Below are 15,471 nucleotides of genomic sequence, written 5' to 3'. Positions count from 1 at the left end.
TATTCAGTTAAGGTCACTTATCAAAATAGCAGGCCGTAATAGCATAAATGTGTCAATAAAAATGTGTTGGTATGACTTATTGGTATAGTTACATCATTAATATCTCATAACGTCTGAACCGCCGTCATATAGCTGGAATATTGCTGAGTGCGGCGTAAAACAACAAACAAACAAAAACAAACAATCATAACGTCTGAAAAGAAGTACAACTGCAACCTGCACGCTATATTAAAAGTGACTCAGAGTTACCCGCCCTTCCCTTTATGACCTTGACCGCGTGTCATTTCGTAAAGACGAAAAGCACATGTTGGTGTTCGGTACGTTTTAGATGGCAGCTGGCAGCCGCGTTTGAGGTAAGAATAGATGTTGTAGTTGAATGCAAAATCGATTTCCTCTAATGCTTGTTATATGTTAGAGTGCGTAAAATTGAAATTAATTAAAATTAACACGGGATCATCAAAAATAATCAGGAATACGCGGGCCCGAAATATTGACAAAAATCCGGAATTAAACCTAAAGAAATATATAGCAGCTCGTCACCGACTGTTGTGTGTGTTGGCAGTATTTTTTATGTCATCTTCTCATATTATAAATTTTAGATAGGCACATGAACAAGAGCAAAGGTGATAGTTATTCAATCGCCCCACCCTTGAAGAACCAGGTTAGAATAGCTAGCTCATACTTGTTGTAATAATTAAGCGACCAAATGGGGGGCTTGCTGACTTGGTTGATGCATGTCATCGCTTCCCAATTGCGTGGATCGATACTCATGATATCATTCTCTCGATTGTCTGGCCCAAAGTCGATTATTTACAGACCGCCGTCATATAGCTGGAATATTGATGAGTGCGGCGTTAAACAACAAACAAACACCCTATTCCATCGCCCACAAGCTTAGGGGAGGCAACTCTTCCTATCATAGCTGTGTGGTCTGACACTGTGAAGCGCGGTGTTGTTTAAGGTTTTTTCCTTATAGTACATTAGTTGATACAATAAATTATGTTTTTAGTTATCAATAAATGAATTTATTGATAATGATATTAATAATTGAATTTTGTTTATAGATCTAGAAAATCTGAAAATCAAATTTGTGACATCAGTAATTATTTTTATGACAAACAACAACTTATTTTTAAATAATACAGTTAAAATAGTGGTAGTAGTCATTATTTTGTGATGTGAATAAATACATAATTGATAGGCTTTAAGCAGTGGAACAAAAAAATGTTTTTGTTTCAAAATTTGGTGCATTACAAATTATGATTTGTTTTTTGTTGTTATATTCCATTGAAATGCATGTACATTTGACGGGTAATGTTGCAAATACACAAACTCCATAAAAGCAAAATTTAACAAGATGTAATAATTTCAATATGTTCCTATTTCAACCACTGTCAGTGTGCATGGGGCGGTCGGGTAGCCTAGTGGTTAAAGCATTCACTCGTCACGCCGAAGACCCGGGTTCGATTCCCGACATGGGTACAATGTGTGAAGCCCATTTCTGGTGTCCCCCGCCGTGATATTGCTGGAATATTGCTAAAAGCGGCATAAAACCAAACTCACTCACTAACTCAACCACTGTGCAGGTCATTGGTGGCACAGTTGTCTGAGTTGCCACAATTCACTGTGCAGAGTTACATACCTTGGGCATGCCAGAAACCTATTATTGGGTTCGAATCCTGGTTAACCCAGATAATGCTTCCGGGTTTGTCCGCACCATTTCGTGCCAATGTGTTTCAAAAAGTGGCAAATGTCGCAGACCTGCATCGCTTTGGGCTTTCCTCCCACATTAAACTGAAACACTGTGATATATCTGGAATACTGTTCAAAGCTGCCTTAAATCCAACTTACTCACTACTGTCCATATATTTCAGTGGCCACAGAACCACATAATTTATTTCAAAAGCTTTAAAATTATCCTAGGTAAAGAAATCAAAATTCTTTTGACTCAAAAAACAATTTTGCGCCATGAGTGTATGACAGTGTAAGAGTGAAACTTTTCTATATCCTGCTGTATCACGGCAACCTGCAAATGACAAATTATTGGCTAGGACAATTAGGCGAGAGGTCACTAGAAACAAAAACCATCCAAACTGTCAGGTATGGTGATAAAAAATCTCCTTGGTCACATATTTCGACTACACAAAAACTGATTTTGGTGAAACATGAGTCTTCATTTCTGCACTGGACCCCCTATAAGTAGTCAAAAGGTTAGATGTGTGCTGTAGACACCATGGACGTTTTCGTAATTGAAAATCAAATTAAGCTTAAAAAACATCAGACCGCCTCCGTGGTCTGGTGGTATAGAGTCCGCACGGAGACCGGAAGGTCCGGGGTTCGATCCCCGCCCGCGTCATACCAAAAGACGTTAAAAGATGGTACTTGTTGTTACCCTGTCTGGTGCTCGGCATTAAGGGGCTAAAACATAGACTGGTCGGCTCGGAGTCAGTATACTATGTCTAAGTGGGGTATTCATGTTTAACTGCGGCATGGTATCTCAGTGTGCTAGCACTCTGATCGGCATCAGTCCAGACTAGTACAAGCAGCCACACACACACACACACACGTACATGCACGTCGCTATATAAGTGCAATAATCTTGGACGCGACTTTGAACCCCATTTCACCTCACCTCAAAAACGTCACCTTTCGGAGTTCCTAAAGAAATATGTATGTTTTCAAGGATTTATCTAAACCTGCACAAAGGCCGATATTCAGCCCTAAGTTCGCACTAAACCACCTGATCCAGTGAAAGTTGGTTGCGTCTTTCGAAAAGCCAATTCTAATTATCTTTATGTGTACCATAATTAGAACATATTGATATAGGTCAGATTTGTCTTTGTTTGTAGAAACCATTAACAATTATCAGGGCACTTACAAGTACATTGAATATGGTTAAGTTTTGAGATGTTTCAGATATATATGTCATTTATTGTTTAAGAGTACCAGTGTTATACCACAGAATTAGGAAATAATTATTGCCTTTAAGAGAAAATGTGCATGTAAACACATTAAATTCAGTTTGTTGCATAACAAGTACAAATAGTTGAACTGATTACATACGGGATGGCAAGAGAAAAACTATTGATCTGCCTAAATGTTCTGCAATAATGTAGGTTGCTGGAGACTTCCTGATGTCCTACGTCAAAGACAAGCGTGGGGTTCCTCGGGGTAGCTGCAGCTGTGGACAATGTGCCCATTATGTACCACAAACTGAGGGGCACGCATGCGGCTATTGTGGCTGTCTGCCAGTTCAGCATGAAGACCTCAGGAAAATCGCAAACCTTCAAAAGTCATTTCCAATTCTTGAAACAGACACCGAAATTGCTTCAGAAGATGAACTTCCTGTCATACTTGGCCCAAGTCGACCCAGAAAAACAAAAGATTTTCCAGACAGATTGGATGCACCAGTCTGGAACTCTGAACAGGATACAACCACAGCCAGTGGTACAAAGATGCACAGCGATTTGGGATCAGACAATACAGACAAAATCCCAAATGATGTGGGCCTGGCTAAATCAACACAGGATAGTCAAGTTCATGGATCTCAGAATATGAAGCTTCCAAAATATAAAAGTATAGACAGGGTTACGGAGGTAATATATAGGTTTTAGAATTTGTTCAGTAATGCTTGTGTTTATATACTTCGGCCATCAGCATGCCAAGCAACAATGACAAGTCTTAACTTCACTTCATCATTTAAATGATTCCATGACAAGGACTATAAGGATGAAAATATGTGCATAGGTGTAGATAAAATTATGTAAAATGCCCAACAAAAGAAAAGTATACACTGGAAAATTGGCTTTGATGACAAAATTACAAACATTATCAAAACGTTACTAGGCCTAAAACAGTCATCAAAAACACAGCAGACGTAAGGTCAAAAACACAACTATGAGATCCATATCAAATACATCGCCATCGAATAACCATTTTATGTTTGTTTCATTTTAGCCACCATCAAACATGGGCGTATAGTACTGTATACTTTGTTTGCATCTTGTATCTTGTATTGTATGTTATATTCCTTCTACTCAGGTACCACCATGCGAGCTCCTCCAATCAAATCACATGCCATACTATGAGCTTCCCGACAAACAGCCAATGAAAGGTGTGTATAAGATTGCCTATAAACACAAGACAATCTACATAGGAAAATCGCTCAACATCCGTCGGCACCTGAAAAGGCTCATGCCAGGAAGATTAAGTCAGGAAATTGGTAAGTTCCTTAAAAATCTTCCGAAGAAGAAAAAGAAGTATTTGACAGTTTTCTGGATCGACTCAGACCTATACAAGCACAACTGTAAAGGTAGGTCATACTTCAAATGTATCACCAGAATACAGGGAGAAAAACCTAAATATTCCTATCCTAAAAAGTATAGTGATGCTGGAGGTGGAGGAGCAGCTACTGGTGTCATGAGCACACCTGGAGACACAAGCATGATCACGACTACAGTCCAAGATAGTCAGGTGGAGGCCGGAGATGATGTTGCTAATAAGAGGAGTGCATCTCCACCTCGAACACAAGACACTCACATTGGTGTTGATCCTACACGAGGAAAGAAGAAGTGGAAGAGGAGTGGATCCGCACCACAAGGGCACAGCAGTCTCACCAGAACTGGACAGGGAAGAGGGAAGAAGTGTTTGGGGAGTGGGAACCATTTGAAAGAAAAAGCTGATGATGTAATGCTTGGAGACAAAATGACAAAAACAAACAAACCAATGAAAAAGGTTGCATATTTTGAATCAGACAGACAAGATCCCGAGTCAGAAGTTGGGAAATTAACATCACTCAAAGGCAAACGTCAAAGAAAACGCAAGAAGTCTAAAACAAGCGCTACTAGCCTACTCTCTGAAGCTCTTCAGCCTAAATCAACAAGAAGTTCAACAAAAGAAATTTCTCCGAGCTCTGGCAGAAAAGTACTATCCACAAAGACAAAGTTGTGTTCTGTATTACTTGACAAGAAAAGATTTGTTATACAGGAAGCAAAGGTAAAGGTACCACCTTGTGATCAGTTGGAGAAGAAAACACCAGATACAGAGGTATGTTCTGGTGTAGAAAGAGTCAAGTCATTAGCTTCCCACAATATGAAAACCCAACATGTGCCTTGCATTGAGGAGACTACGGTAACCAAATCTTCAAAGGTAACCGTAGTAAAGGTCGAGAGAGAGGATGTCACCAAAACTACCAGGTACGCAGACACTGCTCTCTCCTCAACATCTCAGGGGTCTGCAGGAGGACCTTCTGGATTTTCTGGACAAGATCATCAGTTTACTGATATGAGGCTAAACACGTCAACACCCATTCCTATCAGTTCAACTGAAGACAAGAATGACTCAGGATCTATATATAAAGTAGAAAAGTCAGACCAAGAATATTCCTTACAATGTGTCCCTTTCACTCTAGAGGATAAACAAGAATGGATTCCTGATATTTTGGCTGATTCAGAAGACTCAATGAAACTAATCATAGATGAACAGCAATGTGCTTATTCTCCGGGCAGATCAAAATGGACTCATGAAAACTGGCCAGAGAGTCCCATAGCTCCCTACAAGAAGGAACATGTTAACAGTAATGAGTCTTTTCGATATGATTCGAGATCTAGTAAAGAAGAAGATGGTGCTTCTGTTCCAGCTAGTCCCGGAAACCGAGAAGGCAGACCAGAGACATCAACTACTATATCAACACAGGGGGTGTCAGTGAGTCCTGTTAAGTGGCAGCCTGCAACCAACGCATCAGCATCAGATTCATTCAGAACTCAAACTTCGAAACTGTCACAATGTCTAAACTCTTTTGAAGAGGACAAAGTGTTGACTTCAAAGCCAGAATCATCAGCTTCTCTTGATTCTATCAACCGTTGCTCTGTATCCCAGGGTAGACTAGTGGGCACTGCTGATTGTAAAACCCCTATTGGCCCCACTGAAGAGAAAGCACCAACTGACTCACTTGCTTGCAGAGCTCCCGGTGATGTCCATCCTGACACAAGTTTGTCAAGCGCCATTGATGCCACAAAACCCATCAAACCCTTTTTGGACACAAACGCTTTGGATTCTACTACAAAGTTTCCTCCAGGAAAGAACTCCCGTTGTGATACCAGGATTGTTGTTTGTGAACAAGGGTCGTGGCACGCTGGTGCTTCATCATCTCAGTATAAGAACACACCCTACAGGCGGGAGTCACGGCCTGTGTTTGATAACATCGAACACTGGAGATCTCATCAACGTCATTTCATGTCCAACGGCTGTAGTAGACGCTACACGAACCGAGAGCGAACTTTCGACAGGGTCGAATACCGACATGGAAATATGGACATGAAGGACACAGCCCTAGTGAAGACAGAAGGCCCAGACCCATGGTAGGCAAGTTCTGGTCTACTTCAGAGGGCACGGGTGGCACAACAGCTTAGGACTTTGCAGTGTTGATTCGCTCAAATGCTCATTGGATGGAATCCACGAATCGTCACGCCTCGAGCTTCACTCCCACAAGAGTGAGTTGAGTTGAGTTTTCCGCCACTTGTAGCAATATCATGGCGCCATAACACCAGCAATTCGAAGCATATTTGAATCAATAGTCTCGTCCAAACAAATTCATCGCTTTATCGATTCAAACTGCAATGTTGTGTAGGTTGTTTGTTGTTTCATTGTTGAGTTGTTAAATATGTGTAAAGGTCACACATTGATCGTCGAGAAGTTACACCTTGGTTAAAGCAGAATGCAAAAGAAAATTCTACTCAAACACAATTCATTTCAAGGAGTATTGAGATCCAGACTTGACTTAATTTCAAGATTTGTTCCTTCAGATTATACCCAAGTTTGTAACGTTGTTCAATAACATTTTGTTGAGGTAAGGAGAAGAAAAAGTGTGATTTGTGTGTTTCTTTGTAATATTGAAATATTGCTTGTGTCTTTTATTCTACGATAACACCAAATCCAAGAGGAATGCTATTTACTTATTTTCATAATTTACGATTAACGTTTGTACCTAACTTGTTTCTTTGTAATGTTGTAAGTAGTTTGGTGTGTTCTATTCAACGATTACACCAAATCCGACAGGAATACTACATACTTATTTTCATAATTTGTCATGATTAACGTATGTACCTATTTTCACAACAAGTGCTGTATATATTTTTAACACCTTTGAATTAAATTTAATCAATCATGATACTGGGTTTAGTCTTCTGTTAAGAGATTCGGCTAAAACAATCTGTTATATACAGAGATACAGATAAGCTGCGTATTTGCGTCAAATATCCCCCCCCCCCCCCCCAAAAAAAAAAGAAATTAAAAAAATTATAAAAATATTCAAAACCCAATTACTTTCAATTAACTTGAAACACATGCATTAAATGAAAAATTCAAATGTATAAAAACAGTACGCGTCGATACCCAATGAAGCTTTTTCAGCATGCGTACAACGGAGCTAATTTCCGAAACGCAATTACGAGCTAATTTACTTTCCGGGTCAAGCCTATGTTTAGAACCGTTATATACATCTAAAACATATTTTAATCTTTTTTGAAATCCCAAAATGTGTACTAAATTTGGGAAAAACCCAATAGAGTGATGAATAGATGTGTGAAACAATATTGGTTACCAAATGTAAAATGTAATAACCCAATTAAAATATAAACCGAGTAAAAACTCAATTGCTCAAAATGTTATCGGACCGCCTCCGTGGTCTTGTGGTAGAGCGTCCGCCCGGAAAGCGGAAGGTCCAGGGTTCGATCCCGGGCCGCGTCATACAAAAAGACGTTAAAAGATTGTACTTGTTGTTACCCTGTCTGGCGCTCGGCATTAAGGGGGTAAAACAAGGACTGGTCGGCTCGGAGTCAGTATACTGTGTCTGAGTGGGGTATTCATGTTAATCTGCGGCATGGTATCTCAGTGAGCTAGCACTATAAATCGGCATCAGTCCGGACTAGTACAAGCAGCCACACACACACATACACGTGCACGCACACATACACGTGCATGCACGTCGCTATATAAGTGCAATAATCTTGGACGCGACGTTAAACCCAATTTCACCTCACCTCAAAATGTTATCTGAAGCACTGTATATATATGATAGTAAGCGCCTGTTGTTGCTTTTCGTGTAGCCCGTCACAGCTACCAAGGCGGAAATAAAACGAAGAGTACCCTGCTGATTCGCTATCGACTTTTTAAACCTCAGGGGGCGGTCGGGTAGCCTAGTGGTTAAAGCGTTAGCTCGTAACGCCGAAGACCCGGGTTCGATTCCCGACATGGGTACAATGTGTGAAGCCCATTTCTGGTGTCCCCCGCCGTGATATTGCTGGAATATTGCTAAAAGTGGCGTAAAACCATACTCACTCACACAATGTAAACCTCAGACATGGACTCATCAACAGTGCGAGTCCCAAAACTGTGAATCTTCTCTACTTTTCCTGATTACTTTCCAGAGTTGGTCTGCTGTTTAACGCCGCACTCCAGTATTCCAGATATGTCGCGCAGTCACTGCGTCACCCAGACTCCTTATCCATTTAGCAGCGTTTTTATTATGTAAACCATCGGGCAATAGAAAGCATACACTTTAAAATTGATGTGACCAAAATACAACCGTTATCAAAACGTTACTCGACTATAAACAGTCGCAGAAAATTTAAGGTCCAAAAGACAACTATGGTACATAAATAAATCACCATCGAATAACCAATTCTTGTTTGGGACATTTTAGCCACCATCAAACATGGGAGTATACTTTGTTTTGCCAGGCAAGTTGGTATTCTTTCTTTATGAAATAAAAGATGTAAGGTGAGTTGAGGTAAAATGGGGTTTAACTTCGCGCTCAGGATTGTTGTACTTGTATAGCGATGTGCATGCACGTGTGTTTGTAGCTGCTTGTACTAGTCCGGCCAGTATACTAACTCCAAACTGACCATTTCACATCACCTATTCTAATCTGGTCACAGCTGGGTGAATTTCTTCAACTGCAGCTTTACAGAGACTGCCTATCCTCTTTTGGTATGCAGCATTCGGGATCTTTTAAGTGTCAGTGAGTTTGGTTTAACGCCGCTTTTAACAGTTTTCGAGTTATATAACGGCGTGTCAGCTTAATGTGGGAGGAAAGCCCGAAGCGATGCAGGTCTCAGACGTTTACCACATCGGTGAAACCCACGAGCACTGGTATGGTGCTGACAAACCTAGAAACATAACCGGGGCGAAGCGGGATTCGAACCCACAATCATAGGTTTCTGGCGTGCCCATGGGACGCAACTCTGCACAGCGAATCGCGGCGCCTTAGACGACTGGGCCACCCGTGCCCCCGGATCTTTTAAGGGGGTATTCGGGGATCAGCAGTGCGGGACGCAAATTAAATCGTATCTTTGGTTCGCAGATTCAACATTGTTTGTTTGTTTGTTTGATGCCGCACTCAGCATTATTCCAGCTATATGACGGCGGTGATTCATCATAATGGTGCATAAAATGCCAACACAAATGTACCTCAAATCGCACACTTTTTGTCAAAGCTTTTGAGGTTGGTGTAAAATGGTATTCGGGATGATCAGTTAGACTCCGCACCCGTGAAGATCCGGGATAGAATAGATCTTCAGCAATCCATGCTTGCCGTAAAATCGGGATCGGGTGATCAGGCTTGCTGACTTGGTTGATGCAAGACATCGCGCATCCAAATTGTGTGGGTCGATGCGCATGATATCAATCACTGTATTGTCCGGTCCAGACTCGATTACTTAAAGATTGCCGTCGTTTAGCTGAAATATTGCTGAGTGCGGCGTTTAATAACCCACAGATATAACAGTGAGACTCCCGAGTGAAAACTTAGATGGTAATCGGTATTCAGATGATTGGGGGGGGGGGGGGGGGGGGGGGGGGGGGAGAGAGAGCACACCCTTTTACAGCTAAGGCAGCTCATAACCGACACAGACTCGTGAAGATCCGGGGTAGAGTAGATCTTCAGCAACCCATGCTTCCAGGAAAATGCTTGTCTTAAGAGGCGACTAACGGGATCGGGTGGTCAGGATCGCTGACTTGGTTGATGTCTGTCATTGATTCCAATTGCGTGGATCGATGATCCTGATATCAATCACTGGATTGTCTTGTCCAGACTCGATTATTTACACAGACCGCCGTCATATTGCTGGAATATTGCTGAGTGCGGCGTTAAACAACAAACAAACATAACCGACACACGAGATCGACCACTAATATAGAGGATTAACCGTAGTTGGTTTATATAGTCTTCCTTTTCTTTAAAAAACAGTGTTGACCCTCCGACACGATATATCGGACATATTCCGTTAACTACCCAGACAGAGTCCTAGGGGACAACAAGGGGCACATTTTATTTTCACGTCGCTCAGTTCAGGCAGGATCCCGTTCCAAAAACACTGTCTCAGTGCTAAGACGATCGTAACTCCCATACTTTTACATAGACTTACGACACTCGTAGCACCAAGATCGCTTTGTGGAACGATTCCCATGAGATTTGGTAAGATGGTAATATATTCAATTCGAACTGCGCAATACTGTGTTCGCGTATACATGAACCCAGAGCGAGTTTAACCGCAGCAGTGAGAAGGCTATTTATATACGCAACGCGGTGTCCGATATAACGACAGATCACTTCCGGGTTTAAGTGTTGACTACAGCAAATCGCGCAGAGCGGTTAACCGTTGTCAATATAAATACACGCGCCAATCCATGCTGTCACAACTAGCCAGATTTCTCTACTGAATAACGTCAACACTGTACAAGGTAAGGAGTTGTGTCTGTCAATTTCTTTGTATTTCACATTAAACTATAACATCAGTAGTGAATATATATTAAGACAAATATGCTGAATCAGTCTTTTCATAACATTAGATAAGATTTGTATTGAAGGCAGTGATTGGACTATTTAATCGGTTTATTGGTCTATTTAATCGGTTTTATGTCCGTATGTGTTTCCCAGAATCTGTAAATATACTATTTGAAGAATAAACGTATAAAGAAAATACGCTTCATTACCCCGAGACGTGTAACGAGTAAGGGCCAACTGGAAATCAAAATGATAGGTTAATAGAATCGTTCAGTTTTATTGTTTAAGGCCAGTATGTTAAGAACACTATTATCCGATAAACTCGTACTTTTTCCGAAGGCATAATAATGTTATTCATGGCCCCAAGTAATGATGTGTTGGGCAATCCCCGTGAGGTACAGATTAATCTAGACATTGCACCGTCTTCACACAGATAACAGGACAAGGATGGGAAAGTGGAACCACAGCAGGAACCCCTGGAACTCCCCAGTAAGTAGTCTCTAGGTAACGCCTGCCCGAGAGCGGAATATCGTTCGATCCCCGGCTGAGTCACACCAGAGGGCGTTAGAAAAGGGTACTTATTACATTATGTATTACCGCCCTTACATCATCCTCTTAGCTCCAGGGGCGGTCGGGTAGTCTAGTGGTTAAAGGTTAAAGCGTTCGCTCGTCACGCCGAAGACCTGGGTTCGATTCCCGACATGGGTACAATGTGTGAAGCCCATTTCTGGTGTCCCCCGCCGTGATATTGCTGGAATATTGCTAAAGGCGGCGTAAAACCAAACTCACTCTCTCACTCTTATCTCCAGGGCTAGCATTTCGTTAACCTACACTAACCCCTGTACCCATCCCCCGTGGTTCTCGCAGTTTAAGAGCTCTGGAGATACAGAGGATGCCCTTATATCCATTGTAAGTCTATGTTATATTGTTAAGGTGGTGTAGGTACGATAGCCGTAGCGCGTGGGTCGCTTCCTGCATGCAGGCACTGAGAACGTAATAGATACGGTACGGATAAAGGAACAGTTGAAAGAAAAGGGTCGAACTCCTTGTCCTCTATCTTTCAGTGATTTGGAGCACAGTGAGTGAGTTGGGTTTAACAGTATTACAGTTATATCAGGGCGTGTCAGTTTAATGTGGGAGGAGACGTTTACCACTTCGGTGAAACCCACGACCACGGGTATGGTGCTGACAAACCTAGAATCATAATCGGGGCGAACCGGAATTCGAACCCACAATCATAGGTTTCTGGCGTGCCCAAGGGACGCAACTCTGCACAGCTAAATACTCAAATAGCAAATCAGCGTACATATAGTGATATGTTCGCGCAAAGGAACTTTTCATTTTCCGCTGAAGTTCTTCGAACACTGCCCAGGGTTCTATTCTGTGTAATTCAGTATATGTAATAATGCACTGTTGTATAAGTTGTATAAGTGTAAGGATGGAGTACGTCTTCGGTGTATATTGTAGTGCACGCACGTGACGAACGCCCATTGGATCAGAGCCTTTAATAGCTGCAGGGTTAGGGATGAATGGAGTTTGTGGGAGAATATCGTGCAGGGGTTCGGTTTAGTCGTGATGTGAATTACTGGAAAAGAACCTGTACATAAAGATTCCGAGGATAACACTGCAATTATTCTCACATGTGTGCGAGTCAGTCTAAAGCCACGGTTCGAAGAACTGATCATCGTTTACGTTCACCCTTGAAAATATATTTCTTCAATATCACATAGCTCTTATCCAGATGCATAAAACCCTGTGGATATTCCTTTGTAGTCTCCCACACCCTAGAGAATAATGAAAAATGCATCCAACATGTCCAACTCAAGTCTAGAATGATCTGGCAAGTCTTTAATAAGATAGCTGTATTTCTGAGACTAAAGCTAAGAGCCGACCATTTTGGTAATCGGGTGGTCAAAAATGTGTGACAGGGGGAAAGGGTGCTCATGTTATCAACCTTTGATTTGCTTGACCCTGGTTTACATGTCGTGATGAACCTGTCGTGAATTATTTCCCTGTCCAATAAGACGAGGCATTTATGATAATGAACACCCGAAAAAAGCTGGAAGTTGTCTGCTCTAGTTTTGTTGTCTTGTGGAATAGGTTTGAAAATGTTTTCTTGATTGCAGGCGAAGAGAGGTGTATCGCAGATGCTCCGGCAAGAGAAGTTGGGCCAAAGCAGCAACACGTCACAGTTCAGGCAGACCGAAAAACATATTGTGGAAACGCGAGCAAAACTTGACAAACTGAGGTCTTCCACTGCGCCAATCAACGAAGATCTGATGAAACTTCAACTTCTGTGCCACTCTGTCACCTTTGTGACGTCATAGCTGTGTACAAATGACCGTCCAATCATAATCATCATTCACTGATTCACTGACAATGTCAATCCTGCCTTCAACCTGCGCACCACAGAACTGAAAGCTAAAATGAGAAACAGCAATTTTCTGAGTCGTCAATATTTTCACAACAAAAATGTATGATTATGTGCATCCACAATCTCACGAGAACTCTCTCCGTTTTATCATGCGCCATCATACGTTTGTGAAATGCCAGATTTTTTTTCAGAAGAAGACATTATTATAAACAATAAATGTTAACTGGATGTTCATTGCTTGGGATGTTTGTCTCGTTAGCCATAGATATTCGTGCACCGGGACGTCGACATATGTTAACGACGCAGGATCCAGTTACCGGGACGCCGGAATATGTTAACAATGCAGGATCCAGGTACCGAGATGTAGACATATGTTCACACTGGAGGATCCAGGTACCGGGACGTCTACATATGTTAACGATACAGGATCCAGGTACCGGGACGTCGACATATGTTAACGATACAGGATCCAGGTACCGGGACGTCGACATAAGTTAACAATGCAGGATCCAGGTACCGAGATGTAGACATATGTTAACGATGCAGGATCCAGGTACCAGGACGTCGACATATGTTAACGATACAGGATCCAGGTACCGGGACGTCTACATATGTTAACGATGCAGGATCCAGGTACCGGGACGTCGACATATGTTAACGATACAGGATCCAGGTACCGGGACGTCTACATATGTTAACGATTCAGGATCCAGGTACCGGGACGTCTACATATGTTAACGATGCCGGATCCAGGTACCGGGACGTCTACATATGTTAACGATGCAGGATGCAGGTACCGGGACGTCGACATATGTTAACGATGCAGGATCCAGGTACCGGGACGTCTACATATGTTAACGATACAGGATCCAGGTACCGGGACGTCTACATATGTTAACGATGCAGGATCCAGGTACCGGGACGTCTACATATGTTAACGATGCAGGATGCAGGTACCGGGACGTCGACATATGTTAACGATGCAGGATCCAGGTACCGGGACGTCTACATATGTTAACGATGCAGGATCCAGGTACCGGGACGTCGACATATGTTAACGATACAGGATCCAGGTACCGGGACGTCGACATATGTTAACGATGCAGGATCCAGGTACGGGGACGTCTACATATTGTAGCGGCCCGGACCCGAACTTCTGATAAACCTCGAAGTCGGGATGTAACTGAGAGTCAAAACACTTCTTTTCAATGAATAATTAGTTTTTATTCATGTGGGTATAACAATGCCTTAAATGGACAACACAATGCTTCCAAATAAGTAGATCCCTCTGAGTTTTAAGGTTTATTTGTAAGGACCAGTGTCAGGGCAAAATAATTATTGCCTGTAACTATAATGGTAGTTTACTGCTATAAATATATATAGATGACTTCTTTATCTGAATAACTTTACAGTTACTAAGATAGCAATTTGTGTCTGTGTTAAAAAATGCAGTCTATTTATAGAAATGATTACATAAGGACAAGGGGAACTTTTGGGCTGAATTATCTGCCCTTTGATTGAAACTGACCTTTAGACTGCCAAAGTCAGAATGACCCAGTATGGATCTCATCGTATTTATAGGTGTGAGAAAGTGGTCACATGTCTGTTTTTGACCAATCAAATTACGAGAAATTACGTCTGTTTACGTCCTTATTCCTTTGAGGGATCTACTTTCACAAGGTAAAATCACTGAAATAAAGAGGAAGGCAAACCATCTCAGAAGGTAATTTGGTATAAAAATGAGTATTTATACCAATCAATTAACTTTTCTAATTGATTCACTAATTGCCTTCCAATATCACAAGATAAACAATTACGTCCTGCTACGTCGAAGCTACGTCCTTGCTGCCTGCCGAGAGGAGTGAGTGAGTTTGGTTTTACGCCGCTTTTAGCAATATTCCAGCAATATCACGGCGGGGGACACCAGAAATGGGCTTCACACATTGTACCCTTGTCGGGATTCGAACCCGGGTCTTCGGCGTGACGAGCGAACGCTTTAACCACTAGGCTACCCGACCGCCCCCTGCTTTGACAGAAGCACTGGATGTCATATTAATGAGAAACACGTTCATAAATAGTGACCCTAAATACTGCGCATGAATACATCAGCGAAGATTACATAGTTCCTGATGTCACAATTAACAGTAACTTTAATACTAAATTTAATATATGTGTATATATACATCTGATGTAACAGCCAATTCTGAGATGAACGTTTATAAAATAAGTACATCTGACTTAACACGTCTTTTTGTTTTGTTATATCTTGATGTTTAGCTATGGGTCATTCCATTATCAATCAAGGTAACATCAT

General features: G+C 41.7%; 1 protein-coding gene and 1 long non-coding RNA gene across 2 annotated transcripts; both read left to right on the top strand.

Moving 5' to 3' along the window:
* Positions 1–266: 266 nt before the first annotated feature.
* LOC124128164 lies at positions 267–7,166 on the top strand. Its single transcript, XM_046491563.2, has 3 exons — positions 267–353; positions 3,117–3,596; positions 4,042–7,166. The coding sequence occupies exons 2-3, from the start codon at positions 3,135–3,137 to the stop codon at positions 6,361–6,363; spliced, it is 2,784 nt and encodes a 927-aa protein (XP_046347519.2). The 5' UTR covers positions 267–353; positions 3,117–3,134; the 3' UTR covers positions 6,364–7,166.
* A 3,422-nt stretch (positions 7,167–10,588) lies between these two features.
* Positions 10,589–13,391, top strand: LOC124128163. Its single transcript, XR_006860118.2, has 3 exons — positions 10,589–10,740; positions 11,217–11,272; positions 12,910–13,391. It is a non-coding gene; the product is annotated as an uncharacterized LOC124128163 (long non-coding RNA).
* The last annotated feature ends 2,080 nt before the right edge of the window (positions 13,392–15,471 follow it).

Source organism: Haliotis rufescens, unplaced genomic scaffold (assembly GCF_023055435.1).
Source record: "Haliotis rufescens isolate VD_foot unplaced genomic scaffold, xgHalRufe1.0.p SCAF_17, whole genome shotgun sequence".
In the NCBI taxonomy this organism is placed as follows: Eukaryota; Metazoa; Mollusca; class Gastropoda; order Lepetellida; family Haliotidae; genus Haliotis; species Haliotis rufescens.
This window is presented reverse-complemented; position numbering and strand designations above follow the sequence as displayed.